This window comes from Syzygium oleosum, unplaced genomic scaffold, assembly GCF_021117445.2.
Source record: "Syzygium oleosum isolate NSW1041296 unplaced genomic scaffold, Sole_v2.1 Sole_v2.05, whole genome shotgun sequence".
Taxonomy (NCBI): Eukaryota; Viridiplantae; Streptophyta; class Magnoliopsida; order Myrtales; family Myrtaceae; genus Syzygium; species Syzygium oleosum.
Genome location: NW_026607489.1, coordinates 6,291,761 through 6,304,254, shown reverse-complemented (window position 1 = coordinate 6,304,254; position 12,494 = coordinate 6,291,761). Strand labels below are relative to the sequence as shown.

The following is a 12,494-nucleotide window of genomic DNA, read 5'->3' as shown; positions in this document are numbered from 1 at the left end:
TGAGTCAAGCCTTTGTCACGACGAGCAGGATCATCATGCACTGAATTTTACAATTCATCGAGCTCGTCTCCTCATCATCCTCCGGACCAGATCTCCGATCTCCCAGAAGTTGCTCAGGCAATTCCAAAGTCCGAACCTTTCCTCGATCTGACCGAACGCAGCAGCTCCCAGGTACGTGTGTCCCAGTTCTTTCGCAGTTTCCGGCTTCTTTTCCCGCATTCGAGCCCCTCTGGTTGTGACTTGCGACGATGATGATGCACGTCCGGCTGCATTAGTGTAGCGCGAGCTCGCATTTCTAAACCTTCTCCTGAGAAGCGGCGCTATCTTGATGCAGCCCGCGTTTCTTTTGTCTGGGTTTGTTCCCGATTTTGCTGGGTCGGTGGCGTGGGATGTGGCTACGTGTTGGCCTTGTTGAATGGTTCTGTGAAAGGTGATGCGGCGGTTGTTGGTTTTTCCAGGAAGCGGGGGACAATGCAGCGGGTGCCCGCCACGGTCGAGGAGCAGCTGATCTTGAAAGCGATCAAGGAGGAGTGCCCCTGGGAGAGCCTCCCTAAACGACTCCAAGCCACTCTCTCTTCTAAAGAAGAATGGCACCGAAGGTCAGTGTCGGTAAAGTAACGGTCTTTTCCCCCCCGTAGTTCTCGGCTCGTTCTGATCCTTATTGGAGGGATCTGATCATAATGGCGGCTAAGGGCACATGAAGCTGCTGAAAAAAATTGGTTTTGCGAATGAAGCAGATTGAACCAGATGACTGTAAAGGGTTTTAAAAGAAGGGCAACAATTTGATCATTGTTTGGTTCCTTGATAATGACGCCTCCCTTCCAATTGTCTGATCCCTTTTCGATGATTTGAAGTTTGTGTGTTACTTACATGAACCTTCCTGCATATTGACGCGTCTTCCCATGTTCTTACTCTTGTAGGATTATCGAACATTGCATAAAGAAAAGGCTGCAGTGGAATACCTGCTTTGCTCGTAAAGTTTGCAAAGAAAGCGAGTATTATGAAGACATGATGCGGTACCTGCGAAGGAACTTGGCAGTGAGTGTCATTATGGATTTTTATGGATCTCTTTGATTTAGATATCATGGTCATGTTTTATGGTCTTAAAAGGAACTGTGAGCTGGGCTGGTATCAGATGTTCTTGCTTCATAAATTTTTAAAAGAACTGTCGTTCAATATAGATTTGGAGGTTACATGACTATAATTATCTTAGCGTGTATAATTATTGTCTCCTTTCACCCTGGCAATAACATGTCAGTTCTAGTGACGTTGATTATGACAATCTTTTGTAATTGGCCAGGTTTCTTTGCATTTGACATTGGAAATTTTTGAACAGTATCGATACACCTGCGATACACTTACTTTACGTACGGTCAGCACTAACACCATTCACCGGTTGATTTATGCTGTGCAGCTGTTTCCCTACCACCTAGCAGAGTATGTTTGCCGTGTCATGAGGATATCACCTTTCAGATATTACTGCGACATGATATTTGAGGTCATGAAGAATGGTAATTTTGTATTTCCTTTTTGAGATTCTGAAGTGAGAAGCAAAAAATGTGGCGTTGAAACTTTTTCTGTGCTAATATAGCTAATAAGTTGAGGCCTATGATGTCTATTGGATGACCTTGAACTTACAACTGCCAGTTGTCATTTCTAATTCTGTGGTTGGTGAAAAAAAAATCACAAAAACAGTAATTGACTGAGTATTTGTCTGATAGGGGTTGCTGTTGCTCCACCAGATAGTGTAATGGATATGATCTTATGATCTGGTTTTCCCAAAAGATTCTGCATATGATTATCTAAACATGCTTAACTGCAAGATGTTGAGAAGCTGACAGACACATGTTTTATTGTTTCATTTTGATTGTAGAGCAACCTTATGACAGCATTCCAAATTTTAGTGCTGCGGATGCCTTGCGACTAACAGGAATAGGGAGAAATGAATTTATCGATATTATGAACAAGTGCAGATCCAAGGTACCGGATAGCATGTGCACTTTCTTTAGAGTACTTGGTTGGAATAAACTATATGAAAATATTAGGAGACCATTTGCCACCATATTCTTCCTCGTGCTCTGCCTCACCATGTTATAAGAATTAAAAGTGTGGCCATGATGTCTGTATGATTTTACTACTTCAGCTTGAAACACGTAAGGTAGTCAAACTTATCGGGATTCCAACCTTTTGGAGTATTGGGAATCTGCCCTTTTACAGTATCGGAGTGAATGACCTGAAACTTTGAATTAGATAAGAATACTCACATGTAATTTTCCTAAATCTGGAATATAGATTTTTGCTCACTATTTGAAAGTAATGACATTGTGTGTTTTCTTCGTAGTTTGCCTCTTTTTGTCTCAGTATTAGTTCACGTGTTCTCTTCTTTATGGGCAGATGTTATGCATTGCCGGATGTCACTTTACACAAGTCTTACTTTGTTTTTGCATTAACTGTCTGTGGTACAGTGAAATTCAATCTTGACCATCTGCTCTATTTAGGAACCGGTTGTGTATGGGACATGTTTGTGATACTTATTCAATATCTAGGCCATTCGTTTGTCTAAGGACTATTGCATAAGTAGTATCACTGGAAAACTTATGTTTCTAGCTGCTGATGGATTCTTATATTCTGTTTTGAAGGGGCCTTAGAGTCATTGATTTTCTCAAAAGTCGTCTCTCTTTGGCTATTGCTAAGCTGCACAAACATATTCTGACGATTAACTAAAGTAGCCATTCTAGTTATTATTTGTCTGTTTTGAACTTTCCAGAAAATTATGTGGAAGCTGAACAAGTCCATTGCAAAAGAAATGTTGCCTACACAACCTGTGGATTTTACCATTGAACCATGGTGGGGAGTTTGTTTAGTAAACTTCACCCTTGAGGAATTTAAGGTATGAAATCTAGTAATCCTTCCATTTTTTTTTTTTGTGTTTGTTCAGCATGAGAGTGGTTAAAGACAGTTTTTGCTTTGGATTGGACGCTCAATCTATTTACTTAGCCTTAATGGTGCAAGATGTGGTTCCTGTATTTACTACTAATCCGTATCTTGCTCTTGAGCTGATGAGTTGTGAACGCACTTCCCTTCAGAAACTCTCAGAAGAAGAAACGGCAACGATCGATAAAATCTGCAAGGAAGAAGCAAATGCGTATATTTTGTTTGATCCGGACATTATAAAGGGTTTATATAGGCGGGGACTAGTTTACTTTGATGCCCCAGTTTACCCTGATGATCGTTTCAAAGGTAATTTTGCGTTTTATTCTCCTTTCGGACTTCAGTGCTTGTCTATCCATCATATATTGAGAGAGTTGATTCCATGATTTGTTCCCATACGGGATCTTATAGTGTCTTTTTTTTTTTTTTGGGGTGAAGGATCTTATAGTGTCTTTGAACCTCAATTATCTAATGATTCCTGTGTTTGAAGGCATGCATAGACTTTAGACATTTTCCTGAAGCTATAACTCTCGAGAAAGTGATTGTTAGAAAGTCCAACCCAAAAACTTAAGCTATTAGGTAGAGGGAGACCACATGAATATAAAGAGCATTTATGACCCGTTGTCAATCGATGTGGGATAATTCTTCAACAACCCTACTCATGTGCAAGCCAGATTACTAGCAGCACGTGAAATTTTGACATCGCACATTCACATGGAATTTTTACCATGCACATTCGCGAAAGGGATAGCATTGGCTTTGATACCATGTTAGAAAGTTCAACCCAAAAGCTTAAGCTATTAGGTGAAGTGAGACCGCATGAATATAAAGAGCATTTAGGACTCATTGTCAATCGATGTAGGATAATTCTTCAATAGTGATTTTTTATAACCTCTTATAATGTGACTACATTTTAGGCTTTATTGCTCTTTGTTGCTTTTAAATTTGCCTGTTTGATTATCATGTCTGTGCCTCCAGTTGTTAACATTTGAGCATGCCAGTTTCTAGGCTTGAAGGTTTTGTTTCCAACAGGGAACAGTCGTACGAGGACCCTATTGAGGAGTAAGCCAGCGGTTCTTGGCTTTGTTCTTTCTTGAATTATTGCTTTAATAGTTTTAATGAGATCTCATCTTGATGTCTGCTAGGTTGCTTTACGCTGTTTTTGTGGTCTCAAGTGAGAATGCCACGGTTGCTGAACTGGCCACAACGTTACAAGCTGACCTTTTCCAGCTTCAGGCTGCTGCTTCTTTTGCTTGTCGTCTGGGATGGGCAATAAAAGTGATTGATCCGGCCTCTGTTCTTCAGGAGGCAAGCATTCCAGGAACTCCAAGAAACATATTGAGTGAAGAAGATGCTTTGCATGCTAGTATTGGCGCAGAAAACATGTTTGGAGACAGTGATGCTGCTCAACAAGGTGATGTCTCAGGGTCAGAATACAATAGGCCAGCTAGTGGCCACGTTTGTGTGGCTTTTGTGGTTGATGCTAACATCACCTCTTACCTTATGATGGGATCTGTTTCACCAGGTATCTTTGAACTTCTAATTCTTAAAACTTTTTATCTTCTAGGAATGTAAAATTTCTTTGCTTTGTACTCTTGATTCGCGTTTAGCTCCAAAATTGATGTTGAAGGAGTTGTCAGTGAAAGAGGTTGAAATGGCATCTTAGAGTAATTTTGGTGGTGGAAGCAAATTGAAACACTAGCTTCCCCTGTGTTGCTACTTGAGTAGGAGCAAAAGACTCCAGCCTTCATTTGGCTTATGTTTTCTTACTCAACAGAGTGCTAACTATGGCCTAACAGCTAGAAAAAAAACGTAGAAACAGCTAAAAGGCTAGAAGTTAGGTTTGTATGGTGCTGGACTTGTGCTTTAATGTGAAAAGTAATAGAGATAATGACACACAGTTCCTGAACTTTGGTCTAATGTGCAATTTGGTCCTTGCACTTTTAATTTGTTCAATGTAGTCCCTGAACTTTGGTCTAATGTTCAATGTGGTCCCTAGATTTTTGGTACATGTTCAATTTAGTCCCTGAATTATATGAAAATGTTCAATGTAGTCCTTCAATTAATTCAAGTTCAGGGACTACATTGAACATTTTATATAGTTCAGGGACTAAATTGAACATGTACCAAAAGTCGAAGGACCATATTGAACAAATTAAAAGTTCAGGGACCACATTGAACATTAGGTTAAAGTTCAGGGACTATATTGAACAAATTAAAAGTTCAGGGACCAAATTGCACAGTAAGCCAAAGTTTAGGGACTGTTTGTGTCATTTTCCCAAAATAATATGGTAGCAATTGCCCAAACACCCTCTTTTGTGCTTCAAATGTAAATATTATGGTAGCTATTGCCCAGACACTCTCTTAAGCCCATGAGATACACGGCATATGTTTCTTCCTATATAAGATTCCTCTTTTACTTAAATTCTGACGGCACCAATTTCGAAATACTGCTTTCAAATGCTATATCATTATGAGGCCAAACAGAAGTCACTTACCAATCAAAGCTTCATGAGCTTATGCAAAAGCACAGGTCATGTTTCAAGAGAAGTTTAAAGTGTCCAGCTGAATGCACAATTTCTCCTCCTCCTATCTGTCTACTTGTTCTCCCTGCATCGAATGCATATCGAAAGGAGCAAAACACTTTTCTTGTCAGTAAAATATAATTCGTAAGAGGCCCCAGGGGGTACTGACCCATTAAATCATTACAAGATTAGGAGTCCAGTAGGTTGAGGATAGCATTCACATCAAGACTCATCATATAACCAAAACCAAATCTATCATTCACTAAGCAGGAGCTCAGTTAAATTTTATACAGTAAGTTTTGTCTGGTTGAGCTAAATTGAGTTTGTTTTGTTAACCCAAATATCTGGCTTAAGAAAAAAATAAAGCCGTGCAACCTTTTTATGAACCAGAAGCTGGTACTGCAAACACATATTCTCTTAGTACTTGACTGTCACTGATTTATTTAGAAAAACTGTTACTGCTTACAAAGTGCTGGCATTTACCTGAACTGACGTTCATTAAAGAATTTTTCTACATTGCTGGGAAGTAGACTTGCACTTGGGAAAGTAGCAATATGCAACTTTACTGGAATTGAATTAAACATGACGTCCACTAGTGAAAAACAGGAACTCTTGCGGTTCATAGTGTACTATATCCATGAGGTCTACATGATGAATTTCATTGGCCAAGCGGTTTAATCTACTCTAGCTATTAATTGTTGTACCTTTTAGGTGCATAGATATAATATTGTTAGATTTTTAGTCCAATGTCTTATTTCTAGGAGCACAGATAAGAGAATGGCAATTTGACAAACAAAGAGGGGTGCTATTTCCACCCCCAACATGATTAAATCCACCTATTTGCAGTGTCCTACAATCTAGTTATTTCCTATTATGGGTTTCTTTCAAATTTTAACTTATTGCTGTTTAGAACATAAAAAAAGTAGTATCTTCTTCATCATTGCTCTTATCGCAATGTGTCCATTCTCGTCTCTCTTTTATGGTGAATTTGTTATTTAATTAATCATAAAAAAATTAAGTGTTTTAATTTACTATATCAAAGAATTGGTGATTTATATTCTACCGTCTGTGACAAACTTTTACATAGAGCATGTTAGAAGTTATATGAACATCTAGAAATACATTGAAAGCAATGATTTTCAAGAGTAATGCACGTTGAGGCACCTTGATTTCTTTTGTTGTAAATATTCCATTAATGATCAATCCAAACTGAATGGAATTTAAGTATTAGTTACAATCTTTTCTTAGATTATGGACAACTTTGATTAAATTTTTCATCTCTTAAATTTTCGCATTGGGATATGTAATTGTGGTTTCAATTTGGCAAATCTTTTAAGAGGGCTTTTTTTGTTGTTTCATCAGGTGATCCCATTATGTGTCTGTAAAAAACAATCGATAAGAAAGAATTTTGTGAGTGATATGTAAAACAAAAATAAAAGTTAATATAATTGTGTTAAAAAGTTGCTTGTTTTTAAATTTTTCTGTATTTTTGTTGACAATTAATTTATAAATTTGCTTGACAACATGGAAACAACTAAGCTTCTTGGAAATTGCGTTGTTCAACGTATGCATGGTTTTACCCACTTAGAAATTAGAAAGAAAGAAAACACGTGCTATTCTTAATTATGCCAACTAGATCCCATTGTAATAAAATTTCAAAAAATAAAAACAAAGGAAAGTGAATTAATTTAGGTTCCGTCACTTTATTTTCAAAATGAATGATTAAGGGCAAATCTGTCTCTTTAGTGAAAATGGAGTGCTTTAGTCACATATGGGGTGGAAATGGCCCCACCCTCAAGACTTATTTTAGTCAACTTTTTTCCTTTTAGTCCATTATGAATTCCGTTTGCCAATTCTTGGAATTCTTTTACTCGTGTTGATTATTCTTTCGATGTCCTTGCGTTTGTCATTCTCTCATAGTTGCGTCCTTGCTTGAATTGTATGATCAGGTTTGAAATCTCATGCCGTGACATTATATGAAGCGGGAAAGTTGGGTCATGCTAGCATTGCTGATCTCTGCAAGGATCTAAGTACTTTGGAAGGAACTAAATTTGAAGGAGAACTGCAGGAATTTGCAAATCATGCCTTCAGCCTCCGCTGTGTTCTTGAATGTCTGCAATCAGGGGGTGTTGCTACCAGTCCAAGTCTGGATGAAGTCTGCAGTAAGATGGGCAATATTGGTCCAAGCAAGGAAGTGGCTAGTTCTCTTGTGGTTGAGATCTCTTTGAATGACAATCCAGGGCAAGCATACACAATTGAGAATGGGCTAAATTTGGATGATTCCATGAAATCTGAAATCCCCCAGGACCATTCTCCTATTGCAGAGCCCAATAGTATATCAGAAGAGATGTCGTCCATCAATATATCAGAAGACGGTAACTATGTGAATGAGGTTGCTATTTTGGAGACAACTATCCAAAATGATGACAAGTTGACACCAGATGAAGCATTAGACACAGGAAGAAACACTTCAAAGAGGTTAAAGAAGTATCGTGTGGATATTCTGCGCTGTGAAAGCTTGGCTTCTCTTGCACCAGCCACTTTGGATCGACTGTTTCTTCGTGACTATGATGTTGTTGTATCCATGGTTCCTCTTCCATTTTCTTCAGTTCTTCCTGGACCATCAGGTCCGATTCATTTTGGTCCTCCCTCTTATTCATCATTGACACCTTGGATGAAATTGGTGCTGTACTCAACTGTGGCTAGTGGCCCTTTATCTGTTGTTCTGATGAAAGGGCAGTGTCTACGCTTGCTTCCTGCACCACTGGCTGGTTGTGAGAAAGCACTCATATGGTCCTGGGATGGCTCTACTGTAGGAGGTCTTGGAGGCAAGTTTGAGGGAAATCTAGTTAAAGGAAGTGTACTTTTACACTGCTTGAATTCACTTCTCAAGTATTCGGCTGTATTGGTCCAATCATTAAGTAGGTGTGACCTTGATAAATCCGGTAGAATCATCACTATGGATGTCCCTTTGCCGTTGAGAAACTTTGATGGTTCAGTTGCTTTTATTGGTGAAGAATTGGGGCTATCTGCAGGAGAGAGTTCAAAATTGAACTCTTTGTTGAATGTTCTTGCAAACAAGATAGAGTTGGGAATGATTGGTTATATCCGTCTGTTAAGACTTTTTAAAGAAAGAGACTCGGACTGCTTTTCTCCTGATGACGAGAAGTATGAATGGGTCCCTTTGAGTGTGGAATTTGGCATTCCACTTTTCAGTCCAAAACTATGCAACCTTATATGTAAAAGAGTGGTCTCATCTCAAGTTCTTCAAACAGATTCACTTACAGAGCATCATGATGCAATGCAAGGGTTAAGGAAAAAGCTGCGTGATGTCTGTGCAGAGTACCAAGCAACAGGTCCAGCTGCTAAACTTCTGTATCAGAAAGAGCAATCTAAGGAGAAATCTCGACAACTAATAACCTATGCTAGTGGAAGGTGGAATCCACTAGTGGATCCTTCTTCACCGATTTCTGGTGCCTCAAGTGAGCGTCAGAGATTGAAACTTGCTAACAGACAGCGTTGCCGCACTGAAGTCCTGAGCTTTGATGGCAGCATTCTTAGGTCTGTCTTTGTAAATCTTACTTTACTGTCTTTACATGTGAGACATGCTTTGATACGTTGTGTCAGTCTCCAGCATCAATTCCTTTTTTTCCAAATGATTTATGACTGCATAAATTTCCATGCGGGGTTGGAATGCTATCTGTGTGATATCTCAATAGCTCTTTACACCCAATAGAACGGATAGTTTCCGTTTTGAGAAGGTGTGGACAAAATATTCGAGAATCCTCAGTTTGGCCTGCTGAACCATCAAGCCTTCTAGTATTCTAGACTTCCTTACTAGCCTTGAGTTGCTTAAATTCCCGCTTTCATGCGTGGGAGGACTTTTGTGTATATTTTGTAGCAATCAATTTGATAAACTTTATTATTAATGTACATTGATCAGGCCATGATCGTATCTGTGCTAGTAGTGATTACTAATATGAATTCAGTAGCTTCACAGGTATTATTGATGAAGAAAAAGTGCCTACACATGTAAACTTTATCCTCCCATTGGAGGAAAATACTATTTTATAAAGGATTGCAAATATCTTTTCGGGAGTCTCCTCTTCAAATGATAAATATTTTGAATTTGAGGAAGTTACATGGGTTATTCTTGCAGATACTCTTGCTTAGGATTAATTGATTCAACTTGTACAAAGTGTGCTTCAAATTCTTCTCTGCATTTTTTTCTCATTCTGATTTGCATGTTCTGTTCACTATGGAGTTAATTGAGAGAGCTTTCGGTGAGGCTAAGATGCTATCGACAAAAACATACTCTTTTCAATAGATAAGTAACGATAACAAGGATATTATCAAATCCTTCTTCATGAAGTGTGGTTGGCGGTATATTATCTTATGTCATTTGATTATATTTCTGTACAATATTTTCTACAAATTCCATATGGTTCCGTTAAAGGTGTGTGCATTTGATGCTGAGCATGCTTTTGTTGCTAATTAAAATTTACAAGGTAAGAGAAATATGTGTACCTGATCCTACCTGTTTTGAAATAACTTGAGGGTGAGAGGATATCGATGATGATACTGGATGAATCTTTAACCACTAGAATGCTGTTGCTTATTGCATTGGCTGATTGCTTTTGGCAATGTAAACATGGAGCTGTTTGCTTAGATATGATGCTGTAAGTAAAATATAAAGGATTCTACAATCCTCGAAAGTTTGCTTAAGCTAGATGCCAGATGGGAACGTGGCTTGTGCTGCATTAAAAGTTGTTCCTAGTGTTTGGAATGGACCATGAGTTTTTAGAGCTTTGTGGATAGAAATTTTCCTTTTCATGTAGAACATCCAGGTGTTCGTTTGCCTGAGTTGGATGCTGGACGATTTGGTAATGGTGGAATTTGATAGGGGAGGTACTGTTTAGGCAGTGCCTGTGCTTTCTGCACTTGTATTTTATTGCTTGGATACAAGTTTAAAGCTGAATGCGATTGCCTTACATGATTAAATATTGAAATTATTTTCTCTTGATGAAACAGGAAAATCCCTGTAAATCAGATCCATATCTTTTTCTATTACCATATTTATCTTTGCGGATGGCATACCTATTGCATGGACCTAGAGACATGTTCTATAGGATGCCGCTTATGTGCTTACATGTAGAACGTGAGGTGTTATAAACGAAGTATGGAGAAGTTAGTGCATGGGTTTTTTTGTGAAGGAATCATTTGCACATTTGTATGTGCTCCATTCACGTGCTAGTGTGCTTTTGCAATCATAGAAGCGAGAGTGACCATGCTTTGCTTTAATAGATACGACAATGTCTAATGTCAATTTTTTGGATAAATCTGCAGATCATATGCTCTAGCCCCCGTTTGTGAAGCAGCCATAAGGCCTGATGAAGAAGCGGCTTCAACAACTGCAATGAAGGCTGAACTGGATGAAGCTGATGGCAGAGAAGTAATACTTCCTGGTGTAAATCTCCTTTTCGATGGTTCTGAGTTGCACCCCTTTGATATCGGTGCTTGCTTGCAAGCTCGCCAACCAATATCACTGATAGCAGAGGCCTCAGCTGCCTCTGCAGCTTTTGCAATTAAATAGCTTTCTCCTGTGTTCTAGCTCGGATGACATTTGATGAAGAGTATTGTGCCAAATTCTAAGAAGATATGATTTTGATGTCCCTCATACCACGGTTACTCTGGCTGTTTTTAAGGCTGGCCGTCTACTTTTAAGCTCGACAGAGTGCAAGGTAAAGATAGAGATTTACTTTATTGTTTATATTCTAGTTCGTTTAATGCATTTAGCTTCTACTAGTCGATCTCATTTGCTAAGTCACTATCTATGTACTTTACATGATACATAAGGAATAATGCAGCTTTTTCATTGATTTAGGTGATTCCCCTTCCTGTTTCCATAATCTGAAGTCTCTTACTTTTGACTGGGTTTGCACCTTTGCTTTAGAAAAAATGGTCAGGGATGAGATGGATTGTTTTATCTATCCTGTTCGTAGTCCTTGCTTCGATATTCGAGAACTCCTTTCAATTTACCTAGTGAATAATAGAAGTTGCAGACTATTCACTGTCGAGGATGAGGATCTTAGTTTGCAGTCTACTTTTCTGATTGAAAAAAGATCTGGAATGAAACTTGCTTTGTGCTTGGGAAGGACTTTCGGGGCTCATTAAATGCTTTTCAAATCAATGAATGTTTTCTTCGAGCAACCCAGAGAAGTTCTTAGTGACCTCCTGCTTAGTGTGGACTGGAATGGGATCTCCATTTTCCCATCTTAATTTGTCCTCCCCTTTAAATCTCATCAATCAGGATATCTCAAGTGTCTGTTGGTGAATTGCTTGTGTCTAAGCCGCTGCCAACAGTTGAACATATTTTTCCTCCTTAAGCATTTTTGGCTACCTATTCAGCTTTAGCTCTGATAGTATCTTGGGGCTGTTCATGCAGGTCGCAGTGATGGTTTGGTTCTAAGCATGTGTATATCTGGTGGCGCTGGTGTCCTTCTGGTGATATTTTGCGAGCTGGAAGGAAGATTCAATTTGCATTTTTCTATTGTGAGACATACAAAAATTTCATAACTTACGTGAATTACGAGCCTCAGATTGCATGTAGCACCAAAATCTGGACAATCACCTGAATGAGGAAGAAAGAATCCCAAAGGAAAAACGTGCCGTAAGATATACACGATTGACATTTGGGGATTAAAAAAGAACAATCATGTTTCAAGTGTGGCTTTTATGTCTTCTGGTTTGGAATCTGTCAATTCAAATGTCTCTTCTTTTTGGCCTTGGCGAAGGTACCGGACATACGAAATTTCGACGTGGGTTTTGGCTTTGCCAATGCGGTTGACTCTGAAATTTGAGATGTAGCTAGCAAAATCTCTCTCTCTCTCAAAGGATTGGTTTGGTTTGCTTTGTACTTTAAACCCAGCTGTATTTTCTCTCCACATTAATATGTAGAAGCAAATAAAACACAAACGAATGGGATATGGTACTCACTGTTCAACAGCATTGAAGGCATCTGCAAGAAGGAATGTTTTG

At 38.7% G+C, this 12,494-nt stretch overlaps 1 protein-coding gene across 2 annotated transcripts; it reads left to right on the top strand.

Annotated features, from left to right (window-relative positions):
* LOC115676345 (uncharacterized) lies at positions 1 to 12,249 on the top strand. 2 transcript variants are annotated; one of them, XM_030599228.2, is made up of 12 exons: positions 1 to 171; positions 459 to 599; positions 921 to 1,038; positions 1,415 to 1,511; positions 1,874 to 1,980; positions 2,768 to 2,890; positions 3,087 to 3,240; positions 3,933 to 3,993; positions 4,077 to 4,456; positions 7,406 to 9,017; positions 10,803 to 11,197; positions 11,902 to 12,249. In XM_030599228.2, the coding sequence occupies exons 2-11, from the start codon at positions 472 to 474 to the stop codon at positions 11,047 to 11,049; spliced, it is 3,027 nt and encodes a 1,008-aa protein (XP_030455088.1). In that variant the 5' UTR covers positions 1 to 171; positions 459 to 471; the 3' UTR covers positions 11,050 to 11,197; positions 11,902 to 12,249. The 2 variants fall into 2 exon arrangements, with proteins under 2 accessions (XP_030455088.1, XP_056167496.1); XM_056311521.1 differs by lacking the exon at positions 1 to 171 and adding an exon at positions 187 to 354.
* Positions 12,250 to 12,494: the final 245 nt, after the last annotated feature.

What these genes read in the sequence shown, in the direction of transcription:
- LOC115676345 (XM_056311521.1), top strand. Translation starts at nt 329, where the DNA reads ATGCAGCCCGCGTTTCTTTTGTCTGG. An exon ending in ACCTGCGAAGGAACTTGGCA is followed by an intron (nt 1,039 to 1,414) that starts GTGAGTGTCATT and finishes TATGCTGTGCAG; the next exon opens with CTGTTTCCCTACCACCTAGC. An exon ending in TTTGATGGCAGCATTCTTAG is followed by an intron (nt 9,018 to 10,802) that starts GTCTGTCTTTGT and finishes ATAAATCTGCAG; the next exon opens with ATCATATGCTCTAGCCCCCG.